The 24,157-nt window shown below is 35.2% G+C and overlaps 2 protein-coding genes across 3 annotated transcripts; one reads left to right on the top strand and one right to left on the bottom strand.

The window, feature by feature from the left end:
* Window positions 1-872: 872 nt before the first annotated feature.
* On the bottom strand, window positions 873-4,567 carry LOC114415280 (bet1-like protein At4g14600). Of its 2 annotated transcripts, XM_028379897.1 has the most exons (4): window positions 4,383-4,565; window positions 4,195-4,315; window positions 4,056-4,112; window positions 893-1,322 (listed from the first exon to the last, which is right to left on the bottom strand). In XM_028379897.1, exons 1-4 carry the CDS (start codon window positions 4,442-4,444, stop codon window positions 1,161-1,163), a joined length of 402 nt encoding a protein of 133 aa, XP_028235698.1. In that variant the 5' UTR covers window positions 4,445-4,565; the 3' UTR covers window positions 893-1,160. The 2 variants fall into 2 exon arrangements, with proteins under 2 accessions (XP_028235697.1, XP_028235698.1); XM_028379896.1 differs by having other exon boundaries at window positions 873-1,322; window positions 4,195-4,567.
* Window positions 4,568-7,079: 2,512 nt separating this feature from the next.
* On the top strand, window positions 7,080-23,168 carry LOC114415279 (E3 ubiquitin-protein ligase UPL1-like). Its single transcript, XM_028379895.1, has 17 exons — window positions 7,080-7,244; window positions 7,416-7,536; window positions 9,716-9,811; window positions 9,888-10,091; window positions 10,238-16,793; window positions 16,899-17,956; window positions 18,032-18,331; window positions 18,413-18,617; window positions 18,841-19,100; window positions 19,185-19,471; window positions 19,796-20,894; window positions 20,974-21,120; window positions 21,224-21,304; window positions 21,394-21,619; window positions 21,750-21,889; window positions 22,634-22,740; window positions 22,885-23,168. Exons 2-17 carry the CDS (start codon window positions 7,441-7,443, stop codon window positions 22,985-22,987), a joined length of 10,965 nt encoding a protein of 3,654 aa, XP_028235696.1. The 5' UTR covers window positions 7,080-7,244; window positions 7,416-7,440; the 3' UTR covers window positions 22,988-23,168.
* Window positions 23,169-24,157: the final 989 nt, after the last annotated feature.

Raw genomic sequence — 24,157 nt, 5'->3', positions numbered from 1 at the left:
TTTTTACTTATTACTTGATCAAATAATGATTTTGGCACAAATTGTTGCTAATTATGATATTTTTCATTAAATTATATTTTACATCCTGCACGTGTTTAGAAGCATAGGTTTCTTCATGTTTCATTTAAACAATTGGAGTCTTGAAATGAATTCAATTTTTTACACCCTAATTTATTTTATACGATAATCTACAATCCCTCAAGATGTATTTTGCTCATGATACTAAAGAAAAAATCTTATGAAATATCTAAGTTTTACTATAATTTGGTGGTGTGGGTTTATTTGAATTTTTTTATTTTTTTAAAAGATTATTGATATTTATTTTAGACAAAAATGTTGGACGTGATATCTTGTTTATTTCAAACCAAGAAAAAAACATAAATAGCATGTTTGAGAACACATTTTAGATCCACGTAACAGAAGATTTTCGCAGAAGTTATTTGTAAATTGTAATAGCTTTGAGTAGACATGAATCCAGTGCATATGCGGAAAGTGCACGAAGCAGTAGCAAATTTTGTATATCTCCTAATAAATATTAAACAAGTTCTACCTATTTATTATCTAATTGTACAAAATTAAACAGTACTTAAAAATAACCTTGCCTTCTAAAAATTTTACATAAAGATTCATTTTTGTCAAATTTACTTTTAGCATGCACAATTCAGTACATGTTAGGAAATCCGGTGCACAATGTCTTTTCAAGCAAAATTCATTCTGCCAAAGGATCAGAACTTGTGTTTTTACTTTTATCTATTGGATCAGTATTGGAACACACATCACAACAATTTCAACTACAAATCAAACATGCATTCACTCAACAACAAAAACAAACCAGATAATTTCACCATTTTGAGGCTTTTAATCCACAAACTGATGATAATCTATGGTGCCATTTACTGAATAAAGTTCAAGGATTTTATTAACTACTACAGACGTTCACATGATATTTTTAAGAGAAAAGAGGCTTTTGCAATCTATTAAACAAGCAATTATCCTGTCTATTACACAAAACTACTGCTTCGACCAAGACACATAACTTTGAAGTCGAAGAATTTTTAACTGTAAACTGCAACAGTAAGTGTAGCTTTTCTGTACAAGATTAGGCATCATAATGAGTCAACCGAAAAAAGCTTTGAATAAAATCTTTCAACTACGAGCCATCATTTTCTGGACATCTTTGACCAGAAGTATACTATAAAGAAACAGACTAATGCAAAAGCAATCACATGAACAATATTGTTGGAACCATTTTTGACGATGCTCTTGTTCAATCTTCTTAAGTTATTCTTGACCCCAGCTTGAGCTTGTATCATTACCATTTGCTGTATTGGAAGAACAACCAAAATATTAATAAGATACTTGAATAATTTCTTGCCAAAAAGGAGATGTGCCAATGACTGATCAATTACTACAAAAAAACATACAACAAAAACAAGCCAAAAGATTTTTCCTCTTTACTTATTTTTTAAAAGCAGAAAATCCCACTAATGATGAATATTATAACATATTGAATGAAGTTCTCATCAATTTAATTGTCTTTAGATGCAAAACCATTAAGTATTGCTTATAATTTTCCTTTTTCCATCCATCGGTTATCTTAATGCAACTCAACCCAAAGATAATCCCTTGCAACTGCCAAAGTAATAAGGATCCACTGACAGATGGTCAAGAAATTCATCTAGAAATATTGATGGTGTTTCTTTGTTACAAGGAATTTTGTTCTGAACCAACCTGAATCCCATTAAGGGTCCATTTTGAGGTATGGACATCGGAGTGTTTGTCGGTGGCCACCATCTCCATCGTCCTTTTACAACATCCTCACCACTATTTAACAATGGTGGGACTTCCAGACTGACCTCCGCTCCGCTCACCCAACCAACATTCAACGTTTTTCCAGAACAGAATTGTTTTGGTTTTTTTAGGTCAAAGGTTCAAAATACAGTAGCAGCATTAATAGTTTTCCATTTTAAGTCTTATGATTTCAACATTAACCTTGTGTTTGGGAATTTCAAAATTTCAAGGAATTTGAAATGGTTAGAATTTGAATTGTTTTGATTTTAATTTCCTTCATTTTTCAAATGTTTTGTTTGGATAAATCAATTCAAATTTCTTCCATTTTAAATTCTGTTTGGATAAGGCAATTCAATTTCCTCCATATGCAAAATTTCAATTTTATATTTTAAATAGATGAAATTTTAATATTAAACTTTATAGAAAATAAACACAATTTAATTTTGAAATATTAATTACAAAATATTTTCAATTTTTAATAATTTATAAATACAAAATATTGATAATTTTAACTAGGGTTCTTTTGTCTGTCCATAACCAGTGATGTTTTTAAACTGACATCAACCAAGACTATTTTTCGGTCGACATCAAATAGGATTTCTTTTTATCAAAGTATGCCGAAAATATTTGTCGACTGACATCAGTCAGAGCTATTTTTTTGCTAATGTTGGTTGAGTTTATTTTCTAGTCGATGTTGGCTAGGCTTTTTTACCAACGTTGACTAGGGTTTGTTTGGTCAACACCAATTAGGGTCTTTTCGAATGACATTGACCAAGACTATTTTTAGCCAACGTCGGCCTAAAAAAAACAGGCGTTGACAAAAAAATTTACTCAATATCGATTAAAAAATAGCTTGGTTGATGTCAATCAATAGAACCTATCTGATGTCGACTAAAAAACATCATTGGTCAACGTTGACCAAAAAATCCCTAGTCGAAGTTGGCTAAAAAATAGTCTTGACCAATGTTGGACAAAAAACCCTATCTAACATCGGTTATAAAATAACCTTGACTGATGTTGGCTAAAAAATAGTTCTGACCAATGTTGACCGAAAAAACTCTAATGGATGTTGACTATAAGAACCTAGTCGATGTCACCTAAAAATAGTTATGCCCAATGTCGGTCAAAAATACCTAGTTGGTGTTAGCAAAAAAAATCCTAGTCAACATCAACCAAAAAATCTAGCTAATGTGATTAAGAAATAACTCTAGATGATGTCAGCCAGAAAATCCTAGTTGATGTCAACAAAAAAATCTTAATCGATGTCGGCTAAGAAAATCTAATTGACATAAGCCAAAACACCCTAGCTAACATTGGTTAAAAAATAACTCTAGTCGATATTGGTTAAAAAATAGTTTTGGCTGATGTTGGCTGGAAAAACCTAACTGATGTTGGCTGAAAAACCCTAACAAGTGTCTACTCAAAAGTTAGTCATGACTGATGTCAATAAAAAAAAATCTAGCCAACGTCGACCAAAAAAATCATTGGTCAACATCAACTGAAAAAACTTGGATGACAACAACCAAAAAAATCCTTAGCTGATGTTAGCAAAAATTTTTCATGACTGACGTCAATGAGAAAATAACTCTTAACCAACATCATCTAAAAAAAATCTTAACCGATATCGGCAAAAAATAGCTTTGGTTGACATCATACAAAAAAAAATCTGATCGAAAAAATCTCAACCAACGTCAATGAAAAACAACTTATGTCGATATCGACCGTAAAAACTTTGGTCACCCGTAGTTGTGAGTGTTAAGCGAGAAAGAGTCGCGAGCAAGAAAGTGAGTTAGAGTGAACATCTCAAAAAAAAAGAATTTCAAATTCTATATTTTTTGAGAAAATTTGAAATCTCATTGTTTTAATCAATCAAAATGATTCATAAAAATACCAAAAAATAAATCTCATTTCAAATGTTCTATTCAAACAAGCTATTTTATCATGAATCATTTTAAATTCCTTGAAAATAAATTTTCCTGTTAAATTGTTTCATCCAAACACACTATAAAAGAAATTTTTTATTTATTTTGAAACCTTTCCTGCCACAAACACACCTAGCATTTCAACTTTCAATATCCATAGAAATTAAAATTTCAAAAGCAAAGGCAAAATGGATTTGCTTGAATCATAAAAGCATGCAACTCTAGGCACTATGCACTATCCTTCTTTCTCAGCCAAAATTTGAAACAGGCAAAAATAAACGAATAAATAAATAAAAATAACAAAAACTATGCGAAATATAGGTGATCCAAGAAATTACGTACCACTTGTTCCAGAAAATCTCTTTGAAACTTGACTTCTGAACCTATCTCTTCAGCAACCTGCGGCAGAAATGTATGAATTTGTATTGTACGAGGACATTACGAATCAAAAGAAAGGCACAGAAAAAAAATAGTGAAATACATTTTTCAATTTTTTAACTTGGCCACGAAGACCGGTGATTTCGTCGTCGAAGTCGATGCCGGGATCGATGTGCAATTGGATTTCATCGGAGGATGCAACGGGTCGAGTGCTAAGCCCCTCTCTGCAATTCACGCAAGAAATTGAATTGAACAAGAGAAAGGGAAAGAGAGAGTAAAAAACAAACAAACCTGGATCGATAAGGGGCGGCATCGCCGTAGAAGGAGGTGCCTTTGTGCGAATGGGAAGACATTGAAATGGAAAATGGAAACCCTTGGAATTGAATTTCACAAAATGGGGAAAAATGAGTTCCACACAATTTTCATTTCAACTTGAAAGCCAACGTTTCGTGAACGCATTCAATTAATTGCAAATTGCAAGTTACAATTTTGTCCCAATACATGCTCTCATTTACAGAAATCATACGCTGGTTTAATTCTAAAATATAAAAATTAATAAATAAATCTATAAAATATAGTATTTTTTATTTTATTCTTTTAAAGTTTTTATTTTATTTTAGTGCTTGGTCTCAATAAACAACGCGTTAAATGTCAACGTTAGCACCCATTGAAAAATAACTTGTGTTTTTTCTTTGATCCTTAATGGGTGTTTTTATTTTAGTATGTTATCAACTTCCTTAATGATAAATTAAAAAAAAATATTCCTTATTGGTTAGAATTAGGTTTTCATATAATTGTGTTATTTACATGTCAAGACCTAAGAGTTTGTTTAGAGTTGTTTGTAAGGAGAGGAAGTAATCCATGCATTTATTGGTTATTGAAAAAATTAAGGAGATATTGAGTGTTAAAGCTTATCAAAGTATAATTTATCTAAAAGGAAAATTATAACTCAAGATCAGGAATTACTTTAAAAAATAAAAATGGATATTATAAATTAGGATACCATAGATTGGTATTTGTTATACTTATTTATTATTATTATATAGATGTTAATGTATTAGGGGTCAATCTCACGGATTGAAATCATCATTCTCTAAAATTGTCCCATTTCCTATCCCACTAATCATATTATGCCACGTATATTAAAATTTTCATTTCATATTCTCCATTTTAAAGAAGTTATTGTGTTGTAAGTCAAAAAATCAAAATGTTGTTGTAATAGTTTCCCGTGCTTGCACCATTGTCTCTCTACCAAAAGCTCTCCTCTATCGTCATGCATCTAACATCGATTTTCCTGTTGGAGGTCCATTCCATGTTCTTCTCCGATTCCATTTTCCCCCTTCACTTTGTTCTTTGATCATCATTGTAACTCTTTATCTTGTTGTCACTATCTATTCAAACGATGTTGTTATCGATCTACTTCCTTATCTAATATATTGACAACGAGGATCATAGTCTTGTCAATGCAATTCATTCCAATGTTATGCCAAGACTTGACAATGCGGCGAGCATGACAGTTGACGTAATGGTGCGAATCTCCCCCAATGTGGCAAGGCTGTTAAGATTTAGGATTTCCAATTTAAGATTTATCTTCATGTTAATAAAGATCCCGATGATTTTAGGATTATGCAATTGTTATTTAGGATTAGTTTCCTTATTTGAGTTGTATATTTGAGTTTTGTTTCATTATTTTATGTTCTTATCTCGTAAGACTGTTATATAGCCATATCATATTATTAATAAACGTAAGTCATTGTAAAGAAAGAAACCTAATAAGACATTTCTCCCAATTGTTGAATGCTGATCATGACAAAGATACCGAGACGGAACAAAAGGTAACGGATGGCATGAGTTTACTAAAATGGAAAAGAAAAGGGTTGGATAAATGGGTCACTCTAAAACACTTATGACTTAACAATGTCTTAGCATGATAATTTAAATTATAATTTTTTATAATACCATTAGTGGAATAGAAAATGGGACAACTTTAAAGACTTTTAAATTTCAATCCCTATTTTAGTAATTTCAAAACATGTTGGATTGTATAAAAATTATGTTGAGAGTTTTAATATTTTTTATATTAGTGAAAATATTTAAATTTAATTCTAATATCTTTAATATAGAACTTATTTATTATTGAAAAATAATAGAAGATAATTGATTGTGATTATTTTTATACAATCATAAATTTAAATTTAAAGTCAAAGAAATTTATATAATTGTAAAAAAAAGACTAAACTGTTTAAAAAAAAGTTTGTATGAACAAACGAAATTACATAATAAAACTTCAAACTCCATATTAAGTTAAAGAATTGTATCCTTAAATCTGACTTTTTAATTATAAGTCAAAATTTTATATAAATAACACTTTTTTTTTGTGAATTACATGCAACATGTCATAGTTAATAAGTTATACCGTCCTTTATTAATATATTTTAGTTAAATTATATTTTTACTGTCTTTTAATTAAGAGTCCATTTGAATTAATTATTTTATCATTAATTATCTTGATATAAATGTTCCAAATAAATTAATTCTTTCAATTTTTTAATATTTTGATTGAATTTTATTTTCTTAATTTTAATGGATAAATAAACTAATTATGCGAGACCTAATTTCATCATTACTTATTATTGTATAAATTGACACAATCAAAAACATTGGTTTATATCATATATATTTAAATATATACAATACATATATGATTTTTTGAAATTATAAAATATCTTTTACTATTTTTCTTTTATGATAAACATCAAATATGTTTTTCTATTTTAAATATACTGAACGAATATATTTAATTTTTATCTATTATTTTTTTATAAAATAAAATAAAACAATAATAAAATTTATGAGAAGATAAAAATATACTAAATATATGCATAGAGTCGTAATAGAAAACCTGAAAATCCAGGGGCAATAATGGGAAAAGGTGGGTTTGTGCATTCTTCGAAACACCACCGCCTGCAATACAAAGAGACTCTCTTTCTCTTCATCACATCACTATTTGTACTCTCTCTATTCTTTGTGAAGGGCTAATTTTTTTTTTTTATTCAAAACACAAAATTTTTATTTCACGGCGATTTTCAACCCCAACCTCTCACACTCTCTTCTCTATGTGTATGCTTTCACTCTCTCATCTCTTTCTCTCAGGTACCTTCCTCTTTCTCTTTCTACCAATACGATCTGCGTTTTGTGAATTTTTGATTTCTTTCAATTTCTGCGCGTGTAATGAAGGGTTGAATTCTGTGTTGTTGTTGTCGTTTTGTTCACTAACTGTTTTCGTTTTGCGGTTATTATTTTGATTTTGAATTGAATCTGCAGTTCAAAGTAGCGAAGCTTAGGTGAGATGACAAACGAAAGATCGAGTTGGCCATCGAGGCTCCGCCAACTTCTCTCCAGAGAGGGTTCCATTGGCCCTTCCGTCAAACTCGACTCTGACCCTGTCAGTCTTTTCTCTTTTTATCGCTTCTTCTTTTGTTTTAATTCAACTGTTCTAATAATTGGAAAATGTATTTTTTTTCTAAGGCTTTCGCTTTGTATTCAGTGCTTTCGTGATTGTGTGTCTTATTAGCTATTCTACCACTTGTTAACTGAAAATGTTTGTGTTTATTTTATTGGCTATTGGCTATTGGCTAGTGGCTGCTTCTGTTTTTTTTTTTTTTTTTTTTGGTTCTGCTTTCTAACGAATTCATTGATGTGGAGTTTGCAAGTGCTCTGTTGTGTGGAATAGGTTGCCGTCCTTGATATGAATTTAGAATTGCAAGACCCGTGATAGCATGTGCTTTTTAGTTAGTAATTGAAATAATACAGGAAACTAACTGAGCGAGTGTTTGGAGAAAAGTAGAATTGTAGATAAGTGCTTTTGGTTTAAAAGCTTTTTTTTAAAATAGAAAACTTGAACTTGAGAGCTCTTGGGAAAGTGAAAAGGGGAATTTTAAGTGGAAGATACTGTATTAAGCTTGAAAAACAATATTGTAATATCAATCAGTAGTGTTGTGATGTAGAAATTTATTGGCTGTTGAAGTGCATAGTTGTAGTTTTTATTTTTTGTTGTCGTGTTTGAATAGCTGAATGGGATAGTTGACTTTGGCTTAAGATAGACTTAATATGAACTTGTCTGAATCTATAAATCCCTAACGAGAATAATTTATCAAGCAAGTTTAATATGCAAATTGCATGTGCCCCCAACAAGGATCTCTCTTCTGAACAAAGGAAAGGAACTATTTTCCTATAATATGTGCATGTTTGGGAAAAAAAATCTGGGAGAATTTACTTCTTTTTTTTTAAAGCTCTCTCAAGTAGATGGCAAAAGTGGGCGATAATTTCTTCAAAATAAGTTAAACCAAACCTGCATTTAGCCTGCTAATCCAAAATTCTGAATACATCCTCAGCAACTTGCAATTTTGCATCTCTACTTATCTTTTCCTTTTCATGGATATATAATTTTTAAAATTGGTTTTTTTTTCGTTCACAATGATAATGTTATACAGGATGTCTACAAAGCAGTTACTTTGGGAAAAGTAGAAAACAAAATATTGCTATTTTTTTAAAATCCACCAGAGCAAAATGTTACTTATAGTATTATTACTTACAACAAATATGCTACCTTAGAATTTGATTTGGATATGCTGTCACCGTGTGTTACTGTTAATGGTTTGATCAGCATGTAAATAAATGATGCTTGCATAACTTTGTGATATGCTTAAATTTATATATTTAATAATCTGGAGCCTTCTGTATGCATTTTTGTTGTGTGGCCTAAACTTTGTACATAAATTTTTTCAATGTTATTATTGATGAAGTTTAGCATCATTCTTATGTTTCCAAGCATTAGTCAGTTGTTGGTATATGAATTAGAGTGCCGCATGTACAATAGAAGTGATGGTCAGGTTAAAATATTTGCAAGTAGTGTGATAATTCCCACATTCCTTTATAGTAATTATTAGGGTTTTTAAACCTTTTTATGCATATATTTCTTAAACTTAATGGAGACATTTCACATTTCATAGAGTGAATCTTTGGTTTTGATGACATTTGCATATTCATGATTGTGACTTTATGCGTATAAAAGTGTTAACTTGCCTACTTAGAATGTGAGAAAGTATGAAAGTTTCTGTCTTTTATCCAGCTTTGGCTTCCATCTTTTTTTTTTCTGTGCATTCGTTGTTTTGAGCGACAATGTCCTTTGGGTCCATATAAATTTTGCATGCTCAGTATGCACATGCTCATTTTGGTAAAGCTAATAGTCAAGTGATGTTTTTCTTATTCTAAAACTGAGTAATACTAGTATTATTTATTCATTTTGCTAAATTGATCACTACTTTTTTTCCTTTTCCAAAATTGATTAGCATGAATGATTTGTAAAATTGAAATAAGTATGTTTTGAAATTTGATTCAACTGTGCTTCACAATTTCCATTCTTAGATCCAGTATTATTAGTACATATGCTCATGTTTGTGGTTAAATCATGTTCACTTTTGTTTATTCACATATCTTCAAAATCCTGATGATTCATGGTTATGCTGACACTTCTCTGAAATTCTAATGGCTTAAATTTTTTCTGTTGTTTCCTTTCTTCTTACCCTTATAGCTTATCTGAATTTTGTGATTGATTGATTCAGCCTCCTAAGATCAAAGCCTTCATTGAGAAGGTCATTCAATGTCCATTACAAGATATAGCTATACCCCTCTTTGGCTTTCGGTGGGATTACAATAAGGTAGTAGCAAGATATGTTGCTGCATATGGTATTCTTTTTTTTCTCCACATAGACTTATATATTGATTTTACATCAGGGGAATTTTCATCACTGGAGGCCATTATTTCTTCATTTTGATACGTATTTCAAGACATATTTATCATGTCGAAATGACCTGACATTGTCCGATAATCTAGAAGTTGGCATTCCATTACCAAAACATGCAATTCTACAAATACTACGGGTGATGCAAATAATCTTAGAGAACTGTCCAAACAAGAGTACATTTGATGGCTTAGAGGTAATTTGAAGAGAAATTGCGTCCTATCTTAATTACAATCTTTTTTCATTTTCTTTTGCTTGACTCCATCTTTTGTTTTGGTCAAGTGATTTATGCTTGGGTTGTTTGATACTATTATTTTCTAATATATCTCCCTTACTTTTCAGCACTTCAAGCTTTTACTAGCATCAACAGATCCTGAGATTATTATTTCAACATTAGAAACTCTCGCTGCTCTTGTAAAAATAAATCCTTCTAAGCTTCATGGAAGTGCAAAAATGGTTGGCTGTGGTTCAGTAAATAGCTATCTCCTGTCCCTGGCACAGGGGTGGGGAAGCAAGGAGGAGGGCATGGGTTTGTGCTCTTGTATTATGGCAAATGAGAAAGTCCAGGATGAAGCACTGTGTTTGTTTCCTTCTGATGCTGAGAATAGTAGTGACCAATCCAATTACTGCATAGGTTCTACTCTTTATTTTGAATTGCATGGACCCATTGCTCAAAGCAAGGAACCAATTGTAGATACAGTTTCCTCCCGTTTGAGAGTTATACACATACCGGATATGCATTTACGCAAAGAAGATGATTTGTCAATGTTGAAGCAATGCATTGAGCAGTATAATGTTCCTCCCGAGCTCCGATTTTCATTGCTCACAAGAATTAGATATGCTCGTGCTTTCCGGTCTGCGAGAATAAGCAGGCTTTATAGCAGGATTTGCCTTCTTGCTTTCATTGTGTTGGTCCAATCCAGTGATGCTCACGACGAGCTTGTGTCCTTTTTTGCTAATGAACCAGAGTACACAAATGAATTGATTAGAGTTGTGCGATCTGAAGAAACAATATCTGGATCTATCAGAACACTTGTAATGCTTGCATTAGGAGCCCAGTTAGCAGCATACACATCATCTCATGAACGGGCACGGATACTTAGTGGATCTAGTATGAACTTCACTGGAGGGAACCGGATGATACTACTGAATGTACTTCAGAGAGCTATTTTGTCATTGAAAACTTCTAATGATCCAACTTCCTTTTCTTTTGTTGAGGCACTTCTTCAATTCTATCTGCTGCATGTAGTGTCAACATCATCTTCTGGGAGTAATATTAGAGGATCTGGCATGGTACCCACATTCTTGCCTCTGCTGGAGGATTCTGATCTTGCACATATTCATCTTGTTTGTTTAGCTGTGAAAACCCTTCAGAAGCTTATGGATAATAGTAGTTCAGCTGTATCTTTATTTAAAGAGCTGGGGGGTGTTGAGCTTTTGGCTCAAAGATTACAGATAGAGGTTCATAGGGTCATTGGTTTTGTTGGAGAGAATGATAATGTGACACTCACTGGTGAAAGCTCAAGACATAGTAGTACTCATCAGCTTTACTCTCAGAAGAGGCTGATAAAAGTGTCCCTTAAGGCCCTTGGTTCTGCAACATACACCCCTGCAAACTCTACCAGATCTCAACACTCCCATGACAGTTCATTACCTGCAACTCTAGTCATGATTTTTCAGAATGTAAATAAGTTTGGAGGTGACATTTATTACTCAGCTGTTACTGTTATGAGTGAAATAATCCACAAAGATCCTACATGCTTCTCTTCTTTGCATGAAATGGGCCTTCCAAACGCTTTTTTATCTTCAGTTGCATCTGGAATTCTTCCTTCATCAAAGGCTCTGACATGCATTCCAAATGGCATTGGGGCCATTTGTCTTAATGCCAAAGGCTTAGAGGTTGTTCGAGAAAGTTCATCACTGCAGTTCCTTGTTAATATCTTTACAAGCAAAAAGTATGTCCTTGCCATGAATGAGGCTATTGTTCCGCTAGCAAATTCTGTGGAGGAACTTCTTCGACACGTGTCTTCTTTGAGAAGTACTGGTGTTGACATCATCATTGAAATCATCCATAAGATTGCATCCTTTGGTGATGGTATTGATACAGGATCTTCTTCAGGAAAAGCTAATGAGGATAGTGCAATTGAAACCAATTCTGAAAACAAAGGAAGTGAAAGCCATTGTTGCCTTGTGGGCACAGCAGAGTCTGCTGCCGAAGGGATTAGTGATGAGCAATTCATTCAGCTTTGCATTTTTCATTTGATGGTATTGGTTCACCGGACAATGGAAAATTCTGAAACATGTCGGTTATTTGTAGAAAAATCAGGAATTGAAGCTTTATTGAAGCTGTTATTACGACCTACTGTAGCACAATCCTCGGATGGCATGTCTATTGCTCTGCATAGCACCATGGTATTTAAGGGGTTTGCTCAACATCATTCCACTCCTTTGGCACGCGCCTTTTGTTCCTCTCTTAAAGAGCACTTGAATGAAGCATTAGCTGGGTTTGTTGCATCTTCGGGACCTTTGTTGCTGGATCCAAAGATGACAACAAATAACATCTTTTCTTCACTTTTCCTGGTTGAGTTTCTTCTCTTTCTTGCTGCGTCAAAAGACAACCGTTGGGTGACTGCTTTGCTTACAGAATTTGGAAATGGTAGTAAGGATGTTCTTGGAAACATTGGACGTGTCCACCGTGAAGTTTTGTGGCAAATTGCTCTTCTTGAAAATATGAAGCCTGATATTGAGGATGGTGGTTCTTGTTCTACTTCTGATTCACAACAGGCAGAAGTGGATGCAAATGAAACTGCAGAGCAAAGGTACAATTCTATCAGACAGTTTCTCGATCCATTACTCAGAAGGAGGACTTCAGGATGGAGTGTAGAATCACAGTTTTTTGATCTTATTAACCTGTATCGAGATCTGGGTCGTGCCCCTGGTGCCCAGCACCAATCAAATTCTATTGGTCCTACAAACAGGCGGTTAGGACCCATTAATCTGTTGCATCCATCTGAGTCTGCAAATGTATTGGGGGCTGCTGATAAGAAGGAATGTGACAAGCAAAAAACATATTATACCTCTTGTTGTGACATGGTCAGATCACTTTCATTTCACATTACGCATTTGTTCCAAGAGTTAGGAAAAGTAATGCTGCAACCTTCTCGCCGTCGTGATGATGTTGCAAGTGTAAGTCCTGCTTCAAAATCAGTGGCTTCTACTTTTGCAAGCATTGCTTTAGATCACATGAATTTTGGGGGCCATGTAGAAGAAACATCCATATCAAGAAAATGTCGTTATTTCGGTAAAGTCATTGATTTTGTGGATGTCATTCTAATGGAAAGGGCTGATTCTTGCAATCCCATTTTACTGAATTGCTTGTATGGGCATGGAGTTATTCAATCTGTATTGACCACATTTGAAGCAACTAGTCAGTTGTTGTTTGCAGTTAATTGGACCCCTGCATCACCAATGGAAACTGATGATGGGAATGTGAAGCAGGTTGACAAGGAAGATACTGATCATTTGTGGATATATGGTTCTTTAGCTAGTTATGGTAAATTTATGGACCATCTAGTAACCTCCTCTTTCATATTATCTTCTTTCACAAAGCCTTTACTTGCACAGCCCCTTAGTGGTGATACCCCAAATCCCCGGGATGCTGAGATATTTGTGAAAGTCCTCCAATCTATGGTGTTGAAGGCTGTGCTCCCAGTTTGGACTCATCCCCAATTTGTTGATTGTAGTCATGAATTTATTTCTAATATTATTTCTATCATCAGGCATGTTTATTCAGGGGTTGAAGTAAAAAATGTAAATGGAAGCAACAGTGCTCGTATTACTGGGCCTCCTCTCAATGAAACAACAATTTCAACCATTGTAGAGATGGGATTTTCCAGGTCTAGAGCAGAAGAAGCTTTGAGGCATGTTGGATCAAATAGTGTGGAGTTGGCGATGGAGTGGCTGTTTTCCCATCCAGAGGACACACAAGAAGATGATGAACTTGCTCGTGCACTTGCCATGTCCCTTGGGAACTCTGAATCAGACACCAAGGATGCTGCTGCTGCAATTGACAGTGTTCAACAGCTTGAGGAAGAAATGGTCCATCTTCCTCCTGTTGATGAATTATTATCAACTTGCACTAAACTTCTTCAAAAGGAACCTCTTGCTTTTCCTGTCCGTGACTTGCTCATGATGATATGCTCTCAGAATGATGGCCAATATAGATCTAATGTTGTCACTTTTATTATTGACCAGATCAAGGAATGTGGATTGATTTCTGGTAATGGAAATAATACCATGCTTGCTGCTCTATTTCATGTTCTTGCTTTGATTCTTAATGAGGATGCTGTTGTGCGAGAAGCTGCTTCGATGAGTGGTTTGATAAAAATTGCCTCAGATCTACTCTACCAGTGGGATTCTAGTCTTGGTATCGGGGAGAAAGAACAGGTTCCAAAATGGGTCACAGCTGCTTTTCTTGCATTAGACAGGTTGTTGCAAGTGGATCAAAATTTGAATGCTGAAATTGCAGAGCTGTTGAAGAAGGAAGCTTTGAATGTTCAGCAGACATCAGTCCGCATTGATGAGGACAAGCAACACAAATTGCAGTCTGCATTGGGACTTTCCACCAAGTATGCAGATATACATGAACAGAAGAGACTTGTTGAGATTGCTTGTAGTTGCATGAAGAACCAACTTCCCTCTGACACAATGCATGCTATTTTGCTACTATGTTCCAATCTTACAAAGAATCATTCTGTTGCTCTTACCTTTTTTGATGCTGGTGGTTTAAGTTTACTTCTTTCTCTGCCAACCAGTAGCCTCTTTCCTGGGTTTGACAATGTTGCTGCTGGTATTGTCCGTCATGTTATCGAAGATCCACAAACTCTCCAGCAAGCAATGGAATCTGAGATAAAACACAGTCTTGTAGCTGCGTCTAACCGCCATCCAAATGGGAGGGTCAATCCGCGAAATTTCCTGTTAAGTTTAGCTTCTGTAATTTCCCGGGATCCAATAATATTTATGCAGGCTGCTCAATCTGTTTGCCAAGTTGAAATGGTGGGTGAAAGACCTTACATTGTCTTGCTGAAAGATCGGGATAAAGAGAAATCCAAGGAGAAGGATAAGTCATTGGAGAAAGAAAAAGCACATAATAATGATGGAAAAGTTGGTTTGGGGAGTACAACCACAGCAGCTTCAGGAAATGTTCATGGAAAACTTCATGATTCAAACTCAAAGAATGCCAAAAGTTACAAAAAGCCTACTCAAACTTTTGTTAATGTGATAGAACTTCTTCTTGAATCTATATGCACATTTGTTGCCCCCCCTATGAAGGACGATAATGCATCAAATGTTGACCCTGGCTCCCCAACATCAAGTGACATGGACATTGATGTTTCTACAGTTAGGGGGAAAGGAAAAGCAGTTGCCACTGTGTCTGAGGGAAATGAAACCAGCAGCGAGGAAGCATCTGCATCACTAGCAAAGATAGTATTTATTTTGAAGCTTCTGATGGAGATATTGTTGATGTATTCATCGTCTGTTCATGTTCTGCTTCGACGGGATGCTGAAATGAGCAGCTCTAGGGGCATTTATCAAAAGAGTCATGGTAGTTTTGCTGCCGGAGGAATCTTCTACCATATTCTTCGTAATTTTCTTCCTCATTCTCGAAATTCCAAAAAAGACAAGAAAGTTGATGGTGATTGGAGGCAGAAATTAGCAACCAGGGCTAATCAGTTTATGGTAGCTGCTTGTGTTCGTTCTTCAGAGGCAAGGAGGCGGATTTTTACTGAGATTAGCCATATCATTAATGAATTTGTTGATTCATGTAATGGTGGTAAGCCAAAGCCACCAGGCAATGAAATTCAGGTTTTTGTTGATCTACTTAATGATGTTTTGGCTGCTCGGACACCTGCTGGCTCAAGCATCTCAGCAGAGGCCTCTGTCACTTTTATGGATGCTGGTCTAGTTAGATCTTTTACTCGTACTCTCCAAGTTTTGGACTTGGACCATGCTGACTCGTCTAAAGTTGCTACTAGTATTATCAAAGCTCTTGAACTAGTAACCAAGGAGCATGTTCTTTCAGTTGAATCAAGTGCAGGAAAGGGTGATAATCAAACTAAGCCTTCTGATCCTAGTCAATCCAGAAGAACAGATAATATTGGTCACATGTCTCAGTCCATGGAAATGACATCTCAGGTCAATCACGATTCCATTCAAGTTGACCATGTAGGGTCTTACAATGTGATTCATTCTTATGGTGGGTCTGAAGCTGTTATTGATGATATGGAACATGATCTTGATGGGGGCTTTGCTCCTGCTAACGAAGATGAGTTCATGCATGAAACTGGTGAGGATGCCAGAGGCCATGGGAATGGAATTGAAAATGTTGGGCTACAATTTGAAATTGAATCCCATGGACAAGAAAATCTCGACAATGACGATGATGAGGGTGATATGTCTGGAGATGAGGGTGAAGATGTAGATGAAGATGACGAAGATGATGAGGAACATAATGATTTGGAAGAAGATGAAGTCCATCACTTGCCACATCCTGACACTGATCATGATGATCATGAGATGGATGATGATGATTTTGATGAAGTGATGGAGGAGGATGAGGATGAGGATGAGGATGATGAAGATGGTGTTATACTGAGACTTGAGGAGGGCATCAATGGAATTAATGTTTTTGACCATATTGAGGTTTTTGGAAGAGACAATAGTTTTCCAAATGAATCCCTTCATGTCATGCCAGTTGAAGTTTTTGGATCTAGACGTCCAGGGCGGACCACCTCTATTTACAGCCTGCTGGGCAGAAGTGGTGATAATGCTGCCCCTTCTCGCCATCCACTTTTAGTTGGTCCTTCTTCCTCATTCCACCTATCTGCTGGTCAATCAGGTCAGTTCCTTTATCAATTTCTTAATGTTTTATTACAATTATGTTTTTTTTTTCTCTTTATTCTCCATTTTAATAATGATATATATTTTTCCTTATAATTTCCAGATAGTATAACAGAGAGCTCAACAGGCTTGGATAATATCTTTCGATCATTGAGGAGTGGACGTCATGGACACCGCTTGAACTTGTGGAGTGATAATAACCAGCAAAGCAGTGGGTCAAATACTGGCGCTGTACCACAGGGCCTTGAGGAGTTGCTTGTCTCTCAATTGAGGCGACCTACTGCTGAGAAGTCATCTGATAATATTATAGCAGATGCAGGTCCTCATAATAAAGTTGAGGTCAGCCAAATGCATAGTTCTGGAGGTTCAAGGCTTGAAATTCCAGTTGAAACTAATGCAATTCAGGAAGGTGGTAATGTGCTTCCTACATCAATTGATAACACTGGCAACAATGCTGATAGCAGACCTGTAGGAAATGGTACTCTGCAAGCGGATGTATCAAACACTCACTCTCAGGCAGTTGAGATTCAGTTTGAGAATAATGATGCAGCTGTGCGGGATGTTGAAGCTGTGAGCCAGGAGAGTGGTGGTAGTGGGGCAACTTTTGGTGAAAGTCTTCGGAGCCTAGATGTTGAGATTGGAAGTGCTGATGGCCATGATGATGGTGGAGAAAGGCAGGTTTCTGCAGATAGGATAGCAGGTGATTCACAGGCTGCACGCACAAGAAGAGTAACTATGCCTGTTGGTCATTCTTCTCCTGTAGGTGGGAGAGATGCTTCCCTCCATAGTGTTACTGAAGTTTCTGAAAATTCTAGCCGAGATGCAGATCAAGATGGTCCAGCAGCTGAGGAGCAAGTGAACAGTGATTCTGGATCAGGAGCAATTGATCCTGCCTTTCTGGAAGCTCTTCCTGAGGAGCTGCGTGCTGAAGTCCTCTCAGCTCAGCAGGGTCAAGTGGCTGAACCATCAAACTCTGAGTCTCAAAACAATGGGGATATTGATCCAGAATTCCTTGCAGCTCTTCCCCCAGATATTCGAGCAGAAGTTCTAGCTCAGCAGCAAGCACAGAGACTACATCAAGCTCAGGAGTTGGAAGGGCAACCTGTTGAAATGGACACCGTCTCAATAATTGCAACATTTCCTTCAGAATTACGAGAAGAGGCAAGTTTGTCAGTTGAATCCCATTATACAAATTGAGTTTGTTTCTGAAGACTTTTTTTATGTGGTTTTGTTCAGGTTCTATTAACATCCTCTGATGCTATCCTTGCCAACCTTACGCCTGCCCTTGTTGCTGAGGCAAATATGTTGCGGGAGAGGTTTGCACATCGATACAGTCATACCCTCTTTGGTATGTATCCCAGAAGTCGTAGAGGAGAGACTTCTAGGCGTGATGGTATTAGTTCTGGCCTGGATGGTGCAGGGGGAAGCATCACTTCACGCAGGTCTGCTGGCGCTAAGGTTATTGAAGCTGATGGAGCACCTCTAGTTGACACTGAAGCTTTGCATGCCATGATTCGGTTATTTCGCGTAGTTCAGGTATTACTTGGTTATAGGCACTGATATCCTTCAAAACAAGCACAACTTCATTGTTAACACATTTTTTTAAATTTTTTTCAGCCACTATATAAAGGTCAATTGCAGAGGCTTCTTTTGAATCTTTGTGCCCATAGTGAAACCAGAATTTCCCTTGTGAAAATTCTGATGGACTTACTAATGCTTGATGTAAGAAAGCCCGCTAGTTATTTTAGTGCAGTTGAACCTCCATACAGACTATATGGTTGTCAGAGCAATGTAATGTACTCACGCCCTCAATCGTTTGATGGTAAGAAAACTTGATCAATCTTTATTCTGTTTCTTGTCCTTATTGACCATTATGAATTTAGTCAGTGCAGAGTTGTTTTAATTTCTTAAACGGACTTCTGTTTTCTTATTCGTCGAGCTCGTTTTCGCTAGCGACCATCGATATTATTTGGAAGATATTCTCTTCCCCTTCCCTTTAATGGTGAATAATTATTGATACCTTCTATATATGTTTGATTATGCAGGAGTTCCTCCGTTACTCTCTCGGCGAATACTTGAAACTCTTACCTATCTTGCTCGCCATCATCCATTTGTGGCAAAAATTTTGCTTCAGTTTAGGCTGCATCCTCCTGCATTAAGAGAACCAGATAATGCTGGTGTTGCACCTGGCAAAGCTGTGATGGTGGTTGAAGATGAAATAAATGCTGGTTACATATCCATTGCAATGCTTTTGGGTCTCTTGAAACAACCCCTTTATTTGAGGAGCATAGCTCATCTTGAGCAGGTGATGATTTGGTTTTATTGATATCTTTAGCACATCCAATTTTGTGTACTTGCAGAGAGTGCTGACTTTATTTGCTCTTTTCAGTTGCTAAATTTACTGGATGTTATCATTGATAGTGCTGGAAGCAAGTCTAGTTCATGTCATAAATCTCAGATATCTACTGAGGCAGTAGTGGGTCCACAAATTTCTGCAATGGAGGTAGATGTGAATATTGATTCAGTTACATCTTCTGCTCTTGACGCATCTCCTCATGTCCATGAATCCTCCAAACCCACACCTCCCAGTAATAAGGAATGCCCGGCTCAGCAAGTATTGTGTGATCTGCCGCAGGCTGAACTTCAGCTCCTCTGCTCACTGCTTGCTCAAGAAGGGTATGGTTATGGTTATTCTTGTAGATTAAAGTTACTTCTTTTATCTGTGTTTTATCAGTATGCCTTGATTTGGTGTATATAAATTTTGATAACTGATTTCCTTACTTTGGGAAAGTGGCAAGAGTCATAAGTTTCCTGGCATGAGGTTCCATTTTTTAATTAACTGATTTCATTACTTGCGTCTTGACATGTGTTCCATTTATTTTTGTCATATTATTACACCATAATTCTAAACCATATGTGTCTGGCTATTATTGTTCCAAAAACAATGTTGTAGACTTTAGCAATATGGACTTCATCTGATGTTTCTTGTATTCCTTCCAGTTTGTCCGATAATGCATATGGTCTTGTTGCGGAGGTAATGAAAAAACTGGTGGTCATTGCTCCAATTCACTGTCAGCTTTTTGTCACTCATCTGGCAGAAGCAGTTCGAAACTTGACTTCATCTGCAATGGATGAGTTACGCACTTTTAGTGAAGCAATGAAAGCTCTTATCAGTACAACATCTTCTGATGGCGCTGCAATTTTAAGAGTTTTGCAGGCTTTGAGTTCCTTGGCAACCTCATTGGCTGAGAAAGAGAATGATGGATTAACTCCTGCACTTTCTGAAGTTTGGGGAATTAATTCAGCATTAGAGCCCTTGTGGCATGAGCTGAGCTGTTGTATAAGCAAGATAGAAGTCTACTCTGAGTCAGTATCTGAGTCTATTACCCCTTCTAGAACATCTCTGTCAAAACCATCCAGTGCCATGCCTCCACTTCCAGCTGGTTCTCAAAATATCTTACCATACATAGAATCTTTTTTCGTGGTCTGTGAGAAGCTACATCCTGCACAGTCAGATGCTAGTAATGACACAAGTGTTCCTGTTATTTCTGATGTGGAAGATGCTAGCACATCTGGTACTCGGCTGAAAACATCTGGACCTGCTATGAAAGTAGATGAGAAAAATGCTGCTTTTGCCAAGTTTTCAGAGAAGCATAGGAAACTATTAAATGCTTTTATCAGGCAAAATCCTGGTTTGCTTGAGAAGTCTCTTTCCCTCATGCTGAAGACTCCAAGATTTATTGATTTTGATAACAAGCGTTCCCACTTCCGATCAAAAATTAAACATCAGCATGACCATCACCACAGCCCATTAAGAATATCAGTAAGAAGAGCGTATGTTCTAGAAGATTCATACAATCAGCTTCGCATGAGATCAACTCAAGATTTGAAGGGAAGGTTGACTGTTCATTTCCAAGGGGAAGAAGGTATCGATGCAGGTGGGCTAACAAGGGAATGGTATCAATTGTTGTCTAGAGTTATTTTTGACAAAGGAGCACTGCTCTTCACTACAGTAGGCAATGAATCAACATTTCAGCCAAACCCTAACTCTGTTTACCAAACAGAACATCTATCTTATTTCAAATTTGTTGGTAGAGTGGTGAGTTCTTTTACAAGTGTTCTTAATGTATGATGTTGGTCATATATGCTTTGTTCTTATCCCTTTCTACATTATCCAGGTTGGAAAAGCTTTATTTGATGGTCAGCTCTTGGATGTCCATTTTACTCGGTCATTCTACAAGCACGTCCTAGGGGCCAAAGTTACGTATCATGATATTGAAGCCATTGATCCTGACTATTTCAGAAATTTGAAATGGATGCTTGAGGCAAGTGTATTTTTGTAGTTTTTCCATTAGCTTTGTCAGTATTCACAATAGTTATCTTCATGTTCATTGTGAAAATTTTCTCTTGCTTGTGGTATGACTGCAGAATGATATCAGTGAAATTTTGGATCTTACTTTTAGCATTGATGCTGATGAGGAAAAGTTGATTTTGTATGAGCGGACAGAGGTACTAACTTTATTTCTAAACTATTATGAGATTATATAATATATTGAATTAGACATTGTTTAGTATCTAATTTTGATGAACATGTCTAGGTGACTGATTATGAGCTGATTCCTGGTGGACGGAATACGAAAGTTACGGAGGAGAATAAGCACCAATATGTTGATTTGGTTGCTGAGCATCGGTTAACCACTGCCATTCGACCTCAAATAAATGCTTTCTTGGAAGGGTTCAATGAATTAATTCCCAGGGAGTTAATATCTATATTCAATGACAAAGAGCTGGAATTATTGATCAGTGGACTTCCTGAAATTGATTGTGAGTCTTTTTCAATATTTACATTACCTTTATTGATGGCATTCATTTGCTCTCGATCCCTGGCTATCTTTCATAAGTCTTCAAACTCTGGAAAAGAAAATTTAACAATCGGTTCTACATTTCATTTCAGTGGATGACTTGAGAGCAAATACAGAATATTCTGGATATAGTGGTGCGTCACCAGTTATCCAATGGTTTTGGGAGGTTGTTCAAGGTTTCAGCAAAGAAGACAAAGCTAGACTGCTGCAGTTTGTGACTGGCACATCCAAGGTATATTGTTTTCAGAGCTTTAAACCTTTTGATCTTTATTTGTTTTATTAGCAATTACACAATTTTCAGTGATTTTCCATGTTGAATCACCTTCTCTTAGCTGCTTTTGCTTTCACATTAGAATTAGTTCTCTCTTCTCCCCAATGCTTTGGTGTTTGGATGCATAAGATGAATTCAATTAAATTGATCCCAGTTTCTGTGTGTTCAATTTATTCCAAAACATCTAGAATCATGTCTCCTAAGTCACAAGATCTTGAGCAATTTGAAGACTTGAGTTTCAATGGAAATGCTTTAGTGAAAAAGCACTCCTGAGATTTCATATTTACATACACATTTCAGAATTAGTTACATTTTAGTTTTGCCAGAGTAAATACTAATGCAATTCCCCTAGTACATGAATCTGAAAGTTCATGAATTCTAAGCTTTTAATGCAGCAATTCCCAATAGACATGTTTCCAGTAGAAAAAAACATAAACGGAGTATAAGTAGAACTACTGATTTAGTGATCTGAGTTCTGAAGTGCGACTGCTATTTACTGAATAGGCTTATGATGGAGGAGATAAGAGACACTGAACAGTTTTCCCCTCTCAATATACACCTTTGATATAAGCTATACTTGTTTCCCTCAAAAGACGATATTCAATATCGCCCTTTTAATAATCAAATGACAATGGTTCCTTGTTTTGTTTATTAAAATTTGTATTATATAATTAGGGGGTCTGATTTTAGCTAGCAACATTTCAGGTTCCTTTGGAGGGTTTTAGTGCTCTTCAAGGAATTTCAGGTGCCCAGAGGTTTCAGATACATAAGGCATATGGGAGTTCTGATCACTTGCCTTCTGCTCATACCTGGTACCGTTTTTCTACTTCTCAGTTTATTGTATCATCAATCAGCATTTTTTTTTTTTTGGCATGTGTTTAAGTATATTCCATCACTTGGTGGATCATCATTATCATGTGTCTTCAACTAAGTAACACGGAGTCTTTTTTATGCAGTTTCAATCAATTAGATTTGCCAGAGTATCCATCTAAACAACATTTGGAAGAGAGGTTACTGCTTGCCATTCATGAAGCAAATGAAGGATTCGGATTTGGTTGACAAGTTTTTTTTTCTTTTCTTTTTGGGGGGGTTGGGGAGGAAACAAACTGTATTACATTTTTAGGTTAGAAGCTATTTGAAAGCTTTTACTGGGGTTGACAAGATTTAACAGTATATCATGTTAATATGTTGTACAGATATATTTTCAATGGGAAATGCCTTCGGCGGTTTTTCAGTAACATGTTTTTGTCCCATTTGGCACCCTATATTATAGACTAAATGAATGGTACAAAGGACTTATCTTTCACTCGACCAATAATATATGATGAGGTTCCGGAAAGACAAGTAGATGTCGTGATTATTAAAAATTCAATGTCTCGTGAGACATGAAAGTTTTCGGAGAATGACAAGGACCGTCTCTAATTATAAATTTACTTGTTAGGGGCAAGATTCATTCCAAAGTTTACAACACTAAAAATATAACTATTTTTTAAAGTAACATCAATTATTTTTTATGAGTTTTCGTATTCTAAAAATATTGGATGATTTTTTTTTAAAACGCTGAAGAATCTCCCTCTATATATAGAAGTTAAATTGTAATTTTTGTCACCATTTAATAATTCATATGTGATTTTGAACACCTTATTTTTCTCCTATTATTTTAGTGTTTATGGTAGAAAATCTATAATTTTTGTTCATTTTCCAATTTTTTATATGATTTATTTCTTTTATTTTGATCCAATTAAATTTTATATTTAACGTATTTATTAAAGATATCGTAAAAAATAATTTAATTAATTAAAATATAAAATAAAATAAATAAACATATGCAAATTTTAATATTATATCAAAATGACACTTTTCTAAAATATGACATCTAAAATTTTAAAAATAAAATGGAACAACTAAAAATGTAAATTAGAAATTAAAAAGAGATTAAATTAATTTCACTTTATGTTAATAAATAAATAAATAAACATTTAATTATTCATTTCTCATATAATTTTGTAGTCTATCCAACATCCATTGATTATATTATATATAATATAGTTATGCTGTCTTCAGACTCACTCTGAGATAAATATTGCTGAAAATTTAAAATAAATATAATACATTTCAATGTTAACTTATTTGTTTTATAATATTATAAATATAATAATATATTTTATTTCTATTATAGGATGGGGATAATATATATTACATTATGCTCGCTTAGGTCATAGTCATCTT

This window comes from Glycine soja, chromosome 6, assembly GCF_004193775.1.
Source record: "Glycine soja cultivar W05 chromosome 6, ASM419377v2, whole genome shotgun sequence".
Taxonomy (NCBI): domain Eukaryota; kingdom Viridiplantae; phylum Streptophyta; class Magnoliopsida; order Fabales; family Fabaceae; genus Glycine; species Glycine soja.
This window is presented reverse-complemented; position numbering and strand designations above follow the sequence as displayed.

What these genes read in the sequence shown, in the direction of transcription:
- LOC114415280 (XM_028379896.1), bottom strand. Translation starts at nt 4,404, where the DNA reads ATGCCGCCCCTTATCGATCCAGGTTTGTTTGTTTTTTACTCTCTCTTT. An exon ending in AAGTTAAAAAATTGAAAAAT is followed by an intron (nt 4,113 to 4,194) that starts GTATTTCACTAT and finishes TTTCTGCCGCAG; the next exon opens with GTTGCTGAAGAGATAGGTTC. An exon ending in GAGATTTTCTGGAACAAGTG is followed by an intron (nt 1,323 to 4,055) that starts GTACGTAATTTC and finishes CTTCCAATACAG; the next exon opens with CAAATGGTAATGATACAAGC.
- LOC114415279 (XM_028379895.1), top strand. Translation starts at nt 7,441, where the DNA reads ATGACAAACGAAAGATCGAGTTGGCCATCGAGGCTCCGCCAACTTCTC. An exon ending in TTTTGTATGAGCGGACAGAG is followed by an intron (nt 21,305 to 21,393) that starts GTACTAACTTTA and finishes GAACATGTCTAG; the next exon opens with GTGACTGATTATGAGCTGAT. An exon ending in TTGTGACTGGCACATCCAAG is followed by an intron (nt 21,890 to 22,633) that starts GTATATTGTTTT and finishes GCAACATTTCAG; the next exon opens with GTTCCTTTGGAGGGTTTTAG.